General features: G+C 44.8%; 1 protein-coding gene across 1 annotated transcript; it reads right to left on the bottom strand.

Annotated features, from left to right (window-relative positions):
* Positions 1–3,533: 3,533 nt before the first annotated feature.
* ldlra (low density lipoprotein receptor a) lies at positions 3,534–14,142 on the bottom strand. The gene is made up of 18 exons (XM_035181240.2): positions 13,853–14,142; positions 10,726–10,854; positions 10,513–10,635; positions 10,010–10,390; positions 9,800–9,922; positions 9,592–9,714; positions 9,350–9,469; positions 9,115–9,240; positions 8,447–8,618; positions 8,141–8,368; positions 7,931–8,049; positions 7,672–7,811; positions 7,197–7,338; positions 6,780–6,923; positions 6,340–6,693; positions 6,138–6,218; positions 5,886–6,049; positions 3,534–5,125 (listed from the first exon to the last, which is right to left on the bottom strand). Exons 1-18 carry the CDS (start codon positions 13,935–13,937, stop codon positions 5,069–5,071), a joined length of 2,811 nt encoding a protein of 936 aa, XP_035037131.1. The 5' UTR covers positions 13,938–14,142; the 3' UTR covers positions 3,534–5,068.
* Between the last annotated feature and the right edge of the window lie 1,960 nt (positions 14,143–16,102).

The following is a 16,102-nucleotide window of genomic DNA, read 5'->3' as shown; positions in this document are numbered from 1 at the left end:
CCCTGTGTTTACTTTAGCTTTACATTTAAGATATTTCAGTAAAATGACTTTAATATCTTTCATTCAATGATTCAATCAGTCAATATTAGTCTAATTCTGACTCTGAGTGACGGTAACGTCTCTGTCAGTGACTTTGTCAGTGAACCACCTCCGCTAGTAGACAACATGTTCAACTAAAGCTGAATCACTGACCAATACAGTGGGGGGTGTTTGCAGGAACATGACTGGTGATGTGAGCGGATATTTACTGAACATGTGAGGACTTATGAAACCAAACATTATGTGATGTCACGTCCCATCACAGCAGTTTCCAGAAAAAGCCTGATGTGACTGATATGACTCAGCATCAATGTGGGTCAAAGACATGGAGCTCGTCGATAATCATCTCAGCAGATAAACACAAACCCCCCCGACCTGGTTCTGGGACGTCAGCGAGGTGAAGCAGACGTATGACACTGGATGTTGATCACAGACAAGACAACTCACACAAGTCGCACGTAATGAAAAACAATATTGGAACAACACGGTTGTTCCAATATCTCTTGTAGTGTGTATTTGCCAGTGTTGAGCATCATGTATGTAAATCAGCAAATCCTAATATGTGAGATGTTAAAACCAACAAAAAGCTACTGAAATGGTTAAAATAATTGTTAATAATCCATGAATCAGCTAATTAATTGATCTTAGGTGCTCACCAGGAACATTACAATAATAACAACAATAATGTGTTTTATTTGCACAATGCTTTTCTACGAACAAAGACCCATTGGATTAAAAGAAAGAAACACTAAAGCTCTTTTGATAAGTCTGTCTCTCTCTCTGGAGGCAGACGATATATTTTTCATGCTTTAATCCTTTCCCACATATTTCTTATTGTATTACATGTTTTGTTCGTGTGGGAGAAACAGTTGAATCTGGATAAAAACCAGTTCAACATCATGATATTCAGTTTTCAGTTTCCTGTCTCTCATGAACAATAAATGAATCATATTCTCTCTGAACAAGTTGGATTAAATACGATTAGAGGAACCAGCCACTGTCTGAGGAGTGTCTCTCTCTCTCTCTCTCTCTCTCTCTCTCTCTCTCTCTCTCTCTCTCTCTCTCTCTCTCTCCAGCAAAACATAGCCTGAGCAAAGGTCAAAGATTGTCCAGGGACGGAGCCTCCAGCTGGGTCTGTTTGTTTATGTAGGCGAGCGCTAATGTTGTATTTCCACCCACTCAGCGATCGTGTCTCAATATCTGGTGACATTCGCTGGAAGCTGGACAGAAACGTCCTCCGGTGGTGTGATGTCCATAAGTGGAAACAGGGAATGAACAAAAGAGGAGTTTAATGTTTCTTCCAAACCAAAATGTAAATGTAATCACATGGAAATACACATTTGTTCGACTGTTTATAATAAACCTGAGATAAAAGCTGAACTACAAATGAAAAGTCGACATTAAGGCCTTTGTACAAACAGAAAAAAGCCTCAGTGACCTCAGATGTATTTATTCCAATCCGTGGTCGAACCTGGAATGATCCAGCTGGTCACGCTTGACCTTCTGTGTTCAAATGAATGATTACTGATGTCAAAAGATTCAGATTATACCTTTCTTTGAAAAACCAGACATTTTCTGTTGGACGTGCAAACAAAAACAAATGATATCAAAGCAGAGGGAGTCTGAAGTTATTGATCTGACTGAGGATCTGAGGATGAATGTATCTGTGTTAATGTTTGTCTACAGTTTATGTTTTCCCTGGAGAGTATAGACTGAAAGTCAGCATCAACTGATTTGTTTCTTATCTGCGTGTTGTGCACCTTTCCCTGACTTGCACTATCAGCTCATAACTTCCGCTCCTCCTTAAAACCTTGAGCTCTGCACGTGACGGGTCTAGAGATGCAGATGTTTGGGGGGGTCACACAGATGTTTGTTTCCACACATTCTCTTCTCTGGTAGTTGTCAGGTCGTCCTAAAGCTCAACAACAAACAAATGCATCACAAACGCATCATGATGATGTCCACAAACCGCTCGCCCTGCTTGTGCAAACACAAATCAGTTCAATAAACTGCACTGATGGTTCAAAAAGACCTCCGCCATGTTTGTGAAGTTGAAAATGACCAGGTTATAAATGTGCCCAGACTTTATTCAGACGTTCCATCCTTCATGTCATCATACCTGTTAATTTCACGAGGAAACAGATGAAAATATGTTGCAGAGACGATCCCACAAGGCGTGATGTTACGACACGTGACCTCACAGCGTTTGAGGATTCTAAGAAACCGTGGCTCTTGCTTCACTGTGACGTCTGGGCTTTCCAGGAAAGTCTCGCATTCCACAAAAAAGAACAACACAATAACACAGGCAGGCCCCCCGAGAGAAAGAGGGGGAAGAGGGGGGGGAGAAATGAAGGCCTCCCCCCCCCACACCCCCCGTGTTCTCCGCCATGTGTGCATACCAGAGCTATTAAACAGTCAAACATGAACATTTTTCAAAACTTATCTGCCACGTAGCTCAGGTTCAGTTCAGCCAGCAACAACACGGCGATGGAAAGTAACGTGGAGGAGATTGTAGAAAAGAAAAGGAAAAGATTTTACACCAGTGGAGACGGAGAAACGGGCCGAAATAACTAGATCGAGAATAAATGGGAAAGTTCAAGTTGTGGCCGACTGTCGTACAGGAAGTGACTCCCGAACACAGACGGTAAAAATAACTGAACTCAACTCAAGAGGATAAATAAACTAAAACTGGTTTGTGAACAGTTGAAGCTGTTTGCTGAAGATAATGGACAAATAGTTGAAATAGTTTTGAGTATCTGTTGCTTTTAGATTGCTAATAAATAAATGTTGGAATAGTTAGTTTATGAATAAACAATTGAAAGAAGTTAAAACTATGGATAAACAATTGTAAATCTAATGTTTAAACTGTTGAAATAACATCATGATTCCATTGCATTTAGTTGGCGATAAGAAATCATAACAATTAAAACTGTTACTCAAAACTGGTTTATACAACGTTGAGTTTGTTAGCTGAAGTTCAACTGATGCAACAGCCAAAGATAAACTTTGAAATAGTTTAAAAACAACTGAAACCATCAGCTAAAGCTACGTGGAAAATATTATTGTGTAGCCGTTGTGTTTAGTCAGCTAAAAGTAATGATACACAATTAAAACTATTTGAAACTGTTGAAACAGCAACGGATAAACAATTACAAAAACTAAGTTAAGGATAAACAATTGAGCTATTGGCTGAATCTAATAGATAAACTGTTAAAATAACATTGTGTATTCATCATTTTAAAAGTATTTACAACATTAAACAGTAGCTGGTGGACAAAGTTCGCTGAATGATGCAATAAAAAATGCCTAAGAATGAATAAATAGTTAAAATAGCAAAAACTGATGTTGAAACTGTTTTTCTCTGTATATGTTTGTGTTCATATTCATATATTTATCATATATATTCAATATTTTCCACTGGATCACATGAAGGGAATAACTTTTAGTGTATCCGTGTAAATTCAGGCACAGAAACCAAACCCAGAAAGAAGTGATTCTATAATAAATAGAAGCATTTATTTATGTACAGCTGATGTTTACAGTTTACAACAAATGCTAAACCACTGACATTATTACCAAAAAACAAATATTTACATTTATGAACATGATATTTACACACTTGATCTGCTCGCTGGTCAGTGAATTAGATTTTTTTTTTCGTACAGCTTCACTCACACTTGTGAATTATTTCTCTGAGAAAAAAGCCACCGGCCGTTTGTCCGGTGCACGTGACGCTGCCACATCCCTCACACGGTCCTTTGTAAACAGGCAGACACGTTGATTGTACACACACATCCACTGAGTTTAACAACACGTGAACAAATAAAGTCATTAAAAAAGGCACACATTTATCAATACACATGAATCAGCTCAAAAAGAGAAAAAGCCACGACGGGCACCTGGCTTAGTTTTGTCAGGAGAGGCTGGAACAAGGCAAGCTGAGGTTCTGTTTTCAAGGCAGGATGTAAATACACACACACACGTGGCCGGGTACTGGACACGAGTCGAGGCCCCATCGGTCGCACGTGACTGCATCAAAAGCTTCTCTGACTTCAAGGAATTCTGCGGGTTCCCCCCGAGAGGCGCCGAGGGAGGGAGAGTTTAAAGACGTCTCTCCGGTGTACTAACAGCCGACCCACAAATCATTAGAACGGAGCAGGAGAGAGTGTGAAATTACAGACAGCTGCTGACGGACACTGGGACCAGGCTGTAAAGGGAAGCGAGGGCACGGCATTCGAGGAATAGTGTGTTTTCTCTGAGGTTTGCTACAGCAGCGGCTTCGATGTGGAATTGGTTTAATGCATCTTGTTAGTGTTTCACCGACTGAACTTTAAATCAGCTCCAATGTCTGTGTTTGTCTTGGAATAAAAAACAGACAACAAAGAGTTTGACATTAACGGGGGGGAAAGTCTGACATTAGAAGATTGCGCATAAAGGCCATTATCAGGCGACCTGGCTCTGTCCAAACATTGAAATAGCTCAAAAAGCTCAATTATTAACCATTTCATCATTTAAAATGTACAAAAACATCAAGTAAAACTGACTTTTGCGGTTCTGCAGGTTCTGTGACGAGAAGCTAAACGCTGCAGGTGGAGCTGGTGCCTTCATTCTAAGCCAAGAAAGCACTTATGCATAATTTCCCCAAAATGTCAACTGCTGCTTTAAACTACAAATAGTTCAAGATGTGATCGTTCAAAACCAGTGGAATACAAAAATAGCAATATGTGATATTTACAACACTCATATGTGAAATCCATGTAACGTGAGTCCGAGGCTTGTGTCCGATGGGTTCAGTTAAACTGACGCAGTGATGTGGCTTCAACAATCTCACAGTTCTCCAGGTTAAATCATCACAGTTTGGACAAAAGTGTTTCTCCACTGAAGAGCGCTGGTTCCTCTGGGAGGATTTAGTGGTTCAAGCTTGTCTGGTACTGGCTTCGACTTCCATATAGTTGTGCTGAGTGAGGTAAAGAAACAAAAATACACAAGAGGACGTCCAAGGTAGCTTATCGTCTTCTCTCTACCTGGCTCAGTTTTCTGTGAAGGCTGGATTGTCTGCCTCTTCATTCAAGCTCACAACTTGTCTCTGAGGGGACAGCAAATAAAAAAGATGTCAGACAGAGAACAAAGTGTCGCCTGCAGGTGGTGACAACAACAAAATATATCATTTTCAAATATTTATAAATCTACGAGGGCGTTTTAACACCTTCAGGTTTTAGTCTGGTTTCAATCGCACTCTGGTTTCTGTTTTTGTTTTGTGGTGGGATCGGGATCTGACCCCGACCCAACTACCTGGTGTTCTCTGTGAGTTTGAGTGACAGGACTCCTGTGGGCAGCAGAGCGGACGTACCGCGGCGGCCTGTGTGATATTAGTAGGCGGCTCCATGTCAAATTGCTGAGTGATGCTTCTGTCACAGAAATATGCACCAGACCAGAACTAAGGACCTTCCTCCTGTATTTACTGTTTTGTTCCCGCCCCAGACCCATTTGACCGAGAGTGAACCTCCTCACATGGTTTGCGGTGATGTTTTGTTATGATGGGATTTTGCTCAGTGTGAAAAGAAAAAGAGCCAAGAGGAAAAGGCTCCAAGTTTAAAAACAGATAAACTGATGGAGACCAGATCGAACAAACTACAGGTGTGAGAACGTCCTAAAACAGATGAATGAATTCAGGCTACATTCAAATACGTTTTCATTTGAAAACTAATTGATTAGAAAATGATTTTTACGTTGTTTGGCTCCGATTTTGGGCTTTTTGCTGTCGACAACTTCTAAAACTTGTCGCTGACCAGAAACTTGGGCTAAAGTCGTGTAGTGAGAACTTAAGTGACTCCTATTACACTCACCTTAGGGTAGGAGTAACCATCGGGGCTGTTGCTCCTCCAGATGTGCACTTGGTCCTCGGTGGTCTTCTGGTACACGGGGTTGTCAAAGTGAATGGTGTTGGTGTTCTTCAGCCTGTAGTTCCTCCACAGCAGCACGGCACCGACAGCCACGAGGCAAACGATCGCTGCACCAGGGGAAAGAAATCCAGAGAGAGGTGAGACATGAGCGGTGATGTTTCGAAACATGTGGACTCGGCTGCCGAACCTACTCACCCAGAGGTAGGACAATGTACAGAGCTATCGGGGTGGGGGAGGCAGTCTTGGGGACGGCTGCAGCAAATTCAGGTTGCACGTCTGAGGGAGAAGTAAACACAGTGAATGATGCACTTCACACCAGGGCCGGTGCAACGTGAAAACCAACTAGCACCAGGATAAATCATGTTTTAAAGGATGCAAACACCATGATGGCTCTTACCTGGAGAGGTGACCGGAGCCTCTGTGGTGGTCTGGGCGATTTTAGGCTTCACTGGCTGGGGAGTGGTGATCCTTGGCTGGGGTGTGGTGGTCCTTGGCTGGGGTGTGGTGGTCCTGACCACAGGCTTGGTGGTGCGTGGTGCTGCCTTGGCTGCAGAGCTGGTGATTACGACAGGCACTGGAGTGGTGGTGTGGACCTGGGGCTTGGGTGTGGCTCTGGTTGTGGCTCTGGTTGTGGCTCTGGTTGTGGCTCTGGTTGTGGCTCTGGGTGTGGCTCTGGGTGTGGTCTGTGGCAGACGAGGAGGACTGGTAGGTGGAATCTGAGGCTGCGCAGGAGCTGCAGGTGTAGGAACAGCTGGTGGAGAACAGAAGGTAAAAGGTGAGAGTCTGATTATCTCTTTTCTTCTTCATCATCATTTCTCTTTTTGTTTCTTTACGCACCAGGCACACACGTCCTCATATCTCTGGCGAGCATCATGTTATCCGGACAGACGCAGGTGTATTTGGGCGGATGTCGTCCCACCTGAGGAGCTGCCAGGCACATGAACTCACAGCCGCCGTTGGAAACCTGGCACCAATTCCTCCCTGTAACAAAGACACAGATTTAAGATTTTAGATCTGGACGTAAACCTAAAGTGGCCCATGTGGTAAAGGGTGAATATGGCATGGTTGACATGCGGTGTGGATATGGTTCACTTGTGGCCCAGATCTGGCAAAAACCGGAGCATATGATTCATCTTATGTGCAAAGATAAAAACACTTGTGACCATGGTTAGGAGTTTTTCCCGAGGATTATTCACCGGCTCCACTTCTACCTCAGTCACCAAATCAAGATGATAATCCAGTAACGTCTCTTACCAGCGGGTTGTTTGAGGTTGTGGTAAAGAATAACGTCTTCTGGTGATGATAGGTTTTCGGCCACCGGTACAATGTCGGCGCCCGTCAGCCTGTTTGCACTGAGGATGGCGCTGTTACTGACGTCGGTCCAGTAAACTTTCTCCTGGAAACACAAGAAACGACAGAAATTTTACATTCAAGAGATTATGGACAGAGCTCATGGTACTGTGTGGACTGATGCCACTTGGGCGGTTCGCTCCTGGGCCACAACTAAGCCATAGCAATGCTGCATGTCAACAAATCGAGATTAAACCTTGCAGAGAGTCGGCCACAAACATTTAGTTTGGAGATATTTTGGCCACATTTGCGATTTTACAAGTCGCCACATCCATTTTGTCCGGGCCACACGAGGCCAGAAGTCCTGCATCATCGCCTGAAGTGACCCACATCCGTGTGCTATCTGGTGTGTGAAGTTTATCAGATGGTAAATAACTACCTCAAACACAGTGAGTCCCAGTGGGTGAGCCAGCTTGAGTTCGTCAATGATGAGGGTGTGTCGGCCGCCGCCCTGCACGTCGATACTGGAGAGGGTGTGCAGCTTGGAGTCCACCCAGTAGAGCCGCTGGCTCAACAGGTCTGTGGAGGAAGCAGGCGGAGGGTCAACAGGTCGCACAGGAGTGACCACGGACATTCATGTGAGTAGATTTTTTTAATAAAAGACTTGAAACCAGAGAAACGTGAATGCTGGAGTTTACCCAGTGTGATGCCGTTGGGCCACTCAATGTTGTCCGTGACCAGAGCAGAGCGGTCTCCTCCGTTCAGACCCCCCTTTTCTATCTTAGCAGGATTTCCCCAGTCCGTCCAGTAGATGAAGCTGAGAGGCGTAAAAACAAATAAACACAATGAGTCTTTTGGTTTGTAAGCACGTAAAGGAAATGTCTATTTATCAATGCTGTCAGACTCACTTGCTGTGGGGGTCGACCACTATGGCCCGGGGCTTCGACAGGTCGCGCTGGAACAGAGTTTTGCGACGGCTCCCGTCCGCGGTTGCCACGGAGATGGTGCTGCGAATGCTGTCGGTCCAGTAGAGGTTCCCATGGACCCAGTCGAGGGCGAGGCCTTCAGGAGCATCGATGTCGCTGCCGATGACCGTGCTGTGATGAGCGGAGTCGTCGGCCACGTCCATCTGGGTTCTGGTGAAAGTGACGACGAGCGTTAAACAGGGAAAACATGAAACAGGCTCTGACTTCATTCTGATGGTTTTTACTCACCTGTAGATTTTCTTCTGGGAGATGTCAGACCAGTAGATTTCTTTGGTGGCGATGTTCATGTCCAGCGCGACGACGTTCTTGAGACGGGGGATCACTCTGGTGTACTCACTTTTGTCCAGGGTCATTTTTCTGATCTCATGGCGGTTGGTAAAGAAAAGGTAGGCTATCGTTCCTACAAAATAAGAGTATATGTTAGGTGATAGAACTAAAAATATAAAAATTTTAAAAAGCACTTGCTTTACGCAAGCCTTTTTATTTATGGGAAAAATTTTGAACATGAAACAAAAGTGATTTTTATTGTATATACATTTCCGAGCTATCCAGCAAAAGGGCCAGATGTCTTGAATCACTCCACAAACTCAACTCTTATTTAGAAAAAAAGGAAAAATTCCTCTTTTAACCACATGTTTTTAGGCTGGACGTGGCTATGACGTCGTCCAGAGACTGATTCTGTCTCTCAAATATCAGTTTCTACAAAGACATGTCCAGAAAAATGTAAAATGTACGATATAAGAGATTTTGGCCTGAACAAAAAGTGACAGAACTCAAATTTCAGTTTGACTTTAGCAAGTACTCAGACTGTTCCACACTGGGTGAAGATAAAACAAGGAGGCTGCTCAACATCTAACCTTCACTCAATACCGACAACAAAGAACACTCCTATTTACCGATGGCCTTGCATGCTTTGCTCGCTGGGTCGACTTGGTAACCCTCCTCGCAATCGCATTTGTAGCTGCCGAGCTGGTTGATGCAGATCTGGCTGCAGGTGTCCGGGTTGGCACACTCGTCGATATCTGATTCAATGAGGAGAGAGGAATGTAAAACATGCAGCAGTGTATCTAATAAGTGTGCACATGTATATTTGACTGTTTCTGATGGTAGCTGGGAGCGGGAGGCCGTTACCTTCACAGAGTCTTTCGTCCACCAGGCTGAATCCAGCAGGACACCGGCACTCGAAGCCGATTCTCAGGTCTTTGCAGATATGAGAGCAGCCGCCGTTGTTTAACAGGCACTCGTTAAAGCCTGCAGAGGGAAGAAGAAGAAGAGAGGGTTTTGTGTCTAACATTCTTGAGCTGCACCCTCATTAAATACATAGAGGTAGTGATTAGCGGCGACGGTAATGAACGAGGGGCCTCTGGACTCACCACATTCCCTCAGAGGCTCATCTGACCAATCCCTGCAATCGCGGTTCTTGTCGCACACCTTCTCCATGAGGATGCACTCCCCGCTGCGGCACTTGAACCTGGTTGGGCCGTCACAGTGGGTCGCTGTGCGGGACGCATGAGAATACAACATGAAGTCACCTAACACAGACACAGGCTTGAGATCTGACGTAGGAAAGTTGATTCGTACCATTGACGCAGCCGGTTTCATCGCTCCTGTCCCTGCAGTCGTACTGATGGTTGCACTGACGGCTCCCATGGACGCAAGTTCCATCACCGCATTCAAACTCATCAGGACGACAGGTCAGACGATCTGCAGGGAACCAAGGGGCAGAAATTAAGGATTGAAACTAGTGACAGTGTGTGATCAACAGGTAAAGGATGATGTAACCGTCCTCACCACAGTTTGCTTCATCCGATCGATCGTGGCAGTCGGTTCCTCCGTCACACTTCCAGCTGCCGTGGATGCACTCGCCACTGCCGCAGCGGAACTCCAGGGAGGTGCACTGATGAGGGCTAGGAGAGGCAGGATGCCTCGTGCCGCAGTTCTGAGGCCACTCGTCCGAGCCGTCGGGGCAGTCCATGTCACCGTCGCAGGCCCACAGGCGCGGCACGCAGATGGTGTTGTTGCACTGGAAGGCTCTGGGGCTGCAGGTGGTGGCCGGACAGGAGGCCTCGTCGCTGCCGTCGTCGCAGTCCGCCTCGTAGTCACACTGGAAGGAGGCGGACACACACTGGCCGCTCCTGCACTGGAACTCGTTGTTGGTGCACCGCCTCGGAGCTGAGAAGGTGAATGTGACAGATCAGAGGAAAGAACGACCTGGGAAGGTTTGGAGCACCAGAAGAAGAAGCAGTGTGTATGGTGAGTTAGAGGTCTTGACCCTCTGAGATCGATAAACTCACCACAGGTCTCCTCGTCTGCTCCGTTCTCACAGTCAGCTTTTCCATCACAGCGCCAGGTGCTGGGTATACACTGGTTCAGACGGTCCTGGCAGCTGAATTCCGTCGGCCGGCACGTTCTAGCCACTGAAAGTGAAACACGCCGAGAAAATATAATGAGACCAAAGGAGTGTGGGATTGGTACGTGTTGAAAACCATTTCAGTCTTGATACTCACAACAGGTAGCAGGAAGTTCATCTGTGCCGTCGCCGCAGTCGTCGGAGGCGTCACACACCCATCTGACCGTGATGCATTTCCCATTCCCACACTGGAACTGCTTGGCTCCACATGTCGTCACGTCCGCATCTGTGACACACATCGACACACAGCTCAGTGTAAAGACTCATTTCAGTTCATCTATCAAGGGCCAAAGGAGGAAGATTCATAAACACAGACATTATGCATTATGAGATGACGAAAGAATCTCAACGACAATGATCACACGCTGATTTTAGCAGCTTTTTGGTCATAAACCAAAGTATTAGATCAAATGTTCATCTGATGATTGTACTATCTGGAAAAGTAAAAGAAATCGTAAATGTTATCAAGATTAATTCGGGTGCGGAGGATCAATGTTTGAACCAACGCACCAAAGTCAACAAGCTCTAATCATGAAACTTGATTTCCTTAAATCCTTCTGCTGATGTTACAGGTTGAACTAATGAACGTATTGTATTTAGATCCTCATCCACCCAATAAAAATAATGATAACAATGAAAAGTGATAAATGGTGAACTTCCTGTCCAATGAAAACAAGTTTAAATCCTTTTTTTTTTATGGATTTTATGCAGTAATTTTCTACAGAGCAGATATTTAAAGAAATCAACGTTTGGTGTTATTTTCCTTGTTCCCACTTTTCACACCCCCACTTGGGGGGGGAACTATGTGTTATGGTGTTCGACACGCTGGCACAGGAGTGAGGGCCTGGGGAGTGTGTACTCTAGCATGACACACACATGATCAAACACACACATGCATGTTTCTGCTTGTTTGAATAGGGCAGATAAAGGGTTACACTACAAGTCAAACACAGATCCTCACGGCAGCTACGTAAACAAGCCGCAGCTCTCACCCCCGGCAGAGAGCTGCAGATATTAACAAGTAGATGATCACAATAGAAATCTCATTATCCGCCATTTAATGTCCCTGCCAGCAGAAATACTCAAGACAGTGTCGCTCTCCCAACCCCCATCTTCACTGGAGCCAATGGGACCAGTGAACTGGAAGAAGCCATTAGACTGTACATCAACACGGAGAGTGGAGCAGTGTGTACGAGGGGGTACTCGAGGTCGTTCCTCCAGCTGGACACGTGGGTTCGAAACCTCGCAGGACCACCTGTTTCTGACGGGGGGCCACAGAGAGGTGTTTGACCGTAACACCACCGGGAGCATGTGGCATGTGTTACTCCAATTAAAAATGTAAATCTGTATCATTAAATATTCACATTTGAAGCTTGTGTCCTACATGAATGGATGGAAACCAGATAAATCCCCAGTAATGTGTGTGATAAAGATTTTACAGCACAGTAAATCATAACGGCTTCTGGGTGAAGTCAAACATCTGGCGCTGTCGGTCACGGCCTGAAGAAATGGTTCACGCCACTGTTGTAGTATTTTTATATGAGTCAGTAATTCCAAACAGTCGGGTGAACATTAATCATTTCTTTACGACTCCAAGCGAGAAGCTGTGCATTGTTGCCTTCGCCATAAAGATAATGATCAGTTTCATGTTGACCAACGAGGGCTTATCACACGGAAATCCTTGTGAGTAAAACACACAAAAGAAACACAGGACGAATCTCTCAGACGGTTGAACTTGGAGGTGGATCTGAAACTTTCCCTTTTCATTGTTTTCACTTCAGAGACCGGCTCTTGTTCCCTGGAACTGATGACACAGAATCCAAGTTCACGCTGACTATTTACTCAATGGGCTTAAAGTTCAGACCTTGAAGGACGAAACTGGACTAAATGGCAACATCATTGATCCAGTAGGGATCCGTGCTGGGAGAATAACAATCCTCTGGTTTACTGGTTATTTCTCTGAGGATCTGTCTGCTGTGTTTTATGGGATGAGAAACAGATGGGGGACGCTGCTACAACTCTTTTAAGTGCTTTACAATAAAAACCACAATGTGTTGATGTGCCTATCGTTCTTTTTTATTATTTTGAATCATTTTTACTGAGGAGTTGGACTTTAAGTGTCTTTTAAAACGACTTGTTTGTATTGTCTTCTGTTTGCTTGTGCACACACTTCGTTCCACTGAATCTTTTACGGATTTGGACTTGAACTTGAACTTGAAACTATCTAACTTAAATGAAACCATTAACACCTGTGTAATCAGGAGTGAGACACAACTGTTTCTCAACATTGGAGAACAAAGATGACACTTGTGTCTTTGGCTGCTGAGGCAATAGGCGACAACCAGTCCCAGCATGTTTCACCACACACACCAGTTCCCAGAACCGACAAACTGGTCTGACAGTGACTTCCCAACCAACCCAGTGTGCAATCCAAAAAGTGGAGGAATGCAGCCCTGGGACAATGTCCGTGTTTGTATTGGAGGATAAAGTTGGAGGGCGCGCGCACTCCTTCCCACAGCGCAGGGGCGTCTGAGGTAAAAGAGACAGAGGCCTCCTGCAAACAGGCTGTTGCATCATGTAGGAAATAACACACACGCCTGTCAAACACACATTCATGCTGCTGCTGCGAGGTTTCTTGTTCAGTGACTGAAGTGCAAGTGTCGCTAATTTCCATTTTCAGGCTTTTTTACGCACAGCCTGTGTTTTCACTCTGCTGAAACCTGATTGGCCGCCGGAGGACCTGCAGCGCGAGTTAACGAAAAGCACAACACCACGGAGGCATCATTCAAAAAGAGCGGTGACAATAAGATGATCACAAACATAACTGAAGCTGGTGCCATTCAAAAAAAAGACACATTACGCATGACGATGGGGAGAGAGAGAGAGAGAGAGAGAGAGAGAGAGAGAGAGAGAGAGAGAGAGAGAGAGAAGATGCGGTTCTGCTTTTTTCCATAGTGAGTGTGGGGGGGGAAGCATACAGGAGATGTGACCTACATTCTGGGGATAACTGTGCCCCCCATCACCTTGCATCCGGTGCTGTCACAGGAGTTCAAACCCAAACACCCTGAATACATGGCCAACAACTATAACCAGACACTTAAACAAGTGCAGAAACGTTTTCTATCAAGTTAAAGCAGAGCCTTTTTTTTTTTTTTTTGGCAGAATGTAAATAATTAATTATAACACAATTACTGAGATGAAGATACAAGGAGTTGGAAACTTACGCGTTTGGAGCAGGGAGCAGACGAGGAGCAGCAGAGGCGCGTAAAACGGCCGTGCCATGGTTTTCAGACGCACTGGAAGACGCATCTACAGATTCACCCTGTCAGGTCTCTGATGTGTGAGTGTGTGTGTGTGTCTTTCTCTGTGTGTGTGTGTCTTTCTCTGTGTGTTGAAGCACTATAATAATAACAAGGCTGTGCTGTGTGACACCACACACACGCGGTAACAACGGCTCCCTGTGCTGCGCTGCGTCAAAGATGCTCTGAGGAGGAGATGCTCTGTACTGTTTGACAACATCAGACCCATTTCAATGTGGTCCAGCGGTGGGTGGGACCGAGAGGGGCCCATGGGGTGGGGGAGGCGGGCCCCGGAGTGGTGTGATTCCTGAGGCGCACAGACTCAACAATTGGGAGGCGGAGCTCTGCGGAGATGTTTTTTTACTATGAGTTTTTTTTTTTTTAACCCTTTCAGAGAGACGCGCACATGCACACGCACTGTTTGGTAGTTTCATTCCCCGGAGGCAAACCCTGACCCGACCACCACCACACATACATACAAGCCTGGCAGGGGTGTAGCCAGGAATTCTGACGACCTGGATGTGATTATCTCAGGGGCCCCTGTAATGCGGCAGCAGGAGGAGGAAGAGGGGGGACATGTAGAGATGTACTGAACAAGTTCTAGATATTCAAATGAAAATCTGAAATACTTCAGGAATAAATAATAAAACCAAAACACTGTACACGTCTTAATATCTCAAATATTCATATATGAAATATGCTCGATGAAAGCCAAGTTTGGGAAGACACGAGATACATTTAACTACACTGGCTCTTTAAGATCATCATCATCATCATCATCATCATCATCATCATCATCATCATCATCATTTTATTTCACAATTTCTTTTTTAACAAATGATCAATTTAAGTAAAATCAAGCATTACAATTTAAATATAAATGTTTTTTTCTTAAACTCTTTTTACGGTTTTCATTACTTTTTGCCTAGAAATTCTAAATATTTCATTCCTCATAATAGAATAATATTTTTTCTGGACTTGTTAAAAATGTAGTGTCTTAAATTTTCTCTTCTTTTTCCTCATTAGGTATAAATGTATATATTTACTGCATCTAAAGTGATAAATATCTATATATTTACACGTTTTCTGTGTTTTCACGGAGCGATGGGACGAACAAACATGAGAAAATTGGCAGCTTTATATCGATGGATCCTGGAAATGTGTGTGTTCTGTTTGGTTTTTGCTGTGTAATCATCACGTGACCCCTCTGGTGACTTGTGACCCCTCCTCCGTTCAGCTCGGGTTGAATCAAACTATTACAAAACCAACTGTTTCATTAAGTAAACACAAGGTCGATGAGACCATCAGCCGCTGATCCACAGCCGACGCTCATTGAGTAACTGAAGCAGTTCGGATCATGTGGTTTACACAGAGTCGCGGTTGAACCAGCGAGTTTAACATCCTAATAAAATCTAAACCGAGGCTGTAAAGTCATCAGCACGGCTTTCATCTTCATATCACCACTTCCTAAACCCAGGTTTGTCACCGCTCATGCAACAAAACAAACCTGAAAAACCCGCACATGTTCAACCAGGTTCAAAGTCTCAGCTCCAGTGAGTCTGTAGGATAGTTTACGACGAGATTTACATTCACAGCGGTGCAGATAAAGCCCATCTGAGGAGATAAAGCTGAAAAACAACAACCTTGAACCGAGCCCGGAGCGTTGAGCGTCAGGAACATCACAGACACTGTCTTTGGAAACTGAATTAATCCAGATGTTTCTGTGAACGCACTTTGGAGGAAAATCAGTCGAATGTGGACACAGGTTCAAAACAACAAGAAGCTGAGGCACATCAGAGGAAATGTATTGACAAGTAAATACATTGACCCTGCGACTATCACAAGAAGGGTTAGGGATTCAGATAACATGCCCCCCCCCCCACCCTCCCTCTGCATGCCCTTTATTGACCAAGTCCATTTTACCATGTGTGCTCGGATAAATGTGCACAAACAATAGAAACGTCAAAGAAACACTCTTGGGCACGTGAGGGATTCACAGAGGAAACGTAAACACTGGGTCTGTGTCCCCGCGGTCTGTGATTATTGAGTCTGTTAACCTGCTGCTTCACGTCAAAGCTGAAGCTCCACCTCACACAAGCTGCGAATGGAAGTGAAGGAGCAAGGCCAAGGTCGTCACGCTGCAGAGAACGTGGCACACAGATTATTCACCTAATG

Source organism: Hippoglossus stenolepis, chromosome 16 (assembly GCF_022539355.2).
Source record: "Hippoglossus stenolepis isolate QCI-W04-F060 chromosome 16, HSTE1.2, whole genome shotgun sequence".
NCBI classification, from domain to species: Eukaryota; Metazoa; Chordata; class Actinopteri; order Pleuronectiformes; family Pleuronectidae; genus Hippoglossus; species Hippoglossus stenolepis.
The sequence above is the reverse complement of the archived record's forward strand: the minus strand, read 5'-3'. Positions and strand labels throughout refer to the sequence as shown.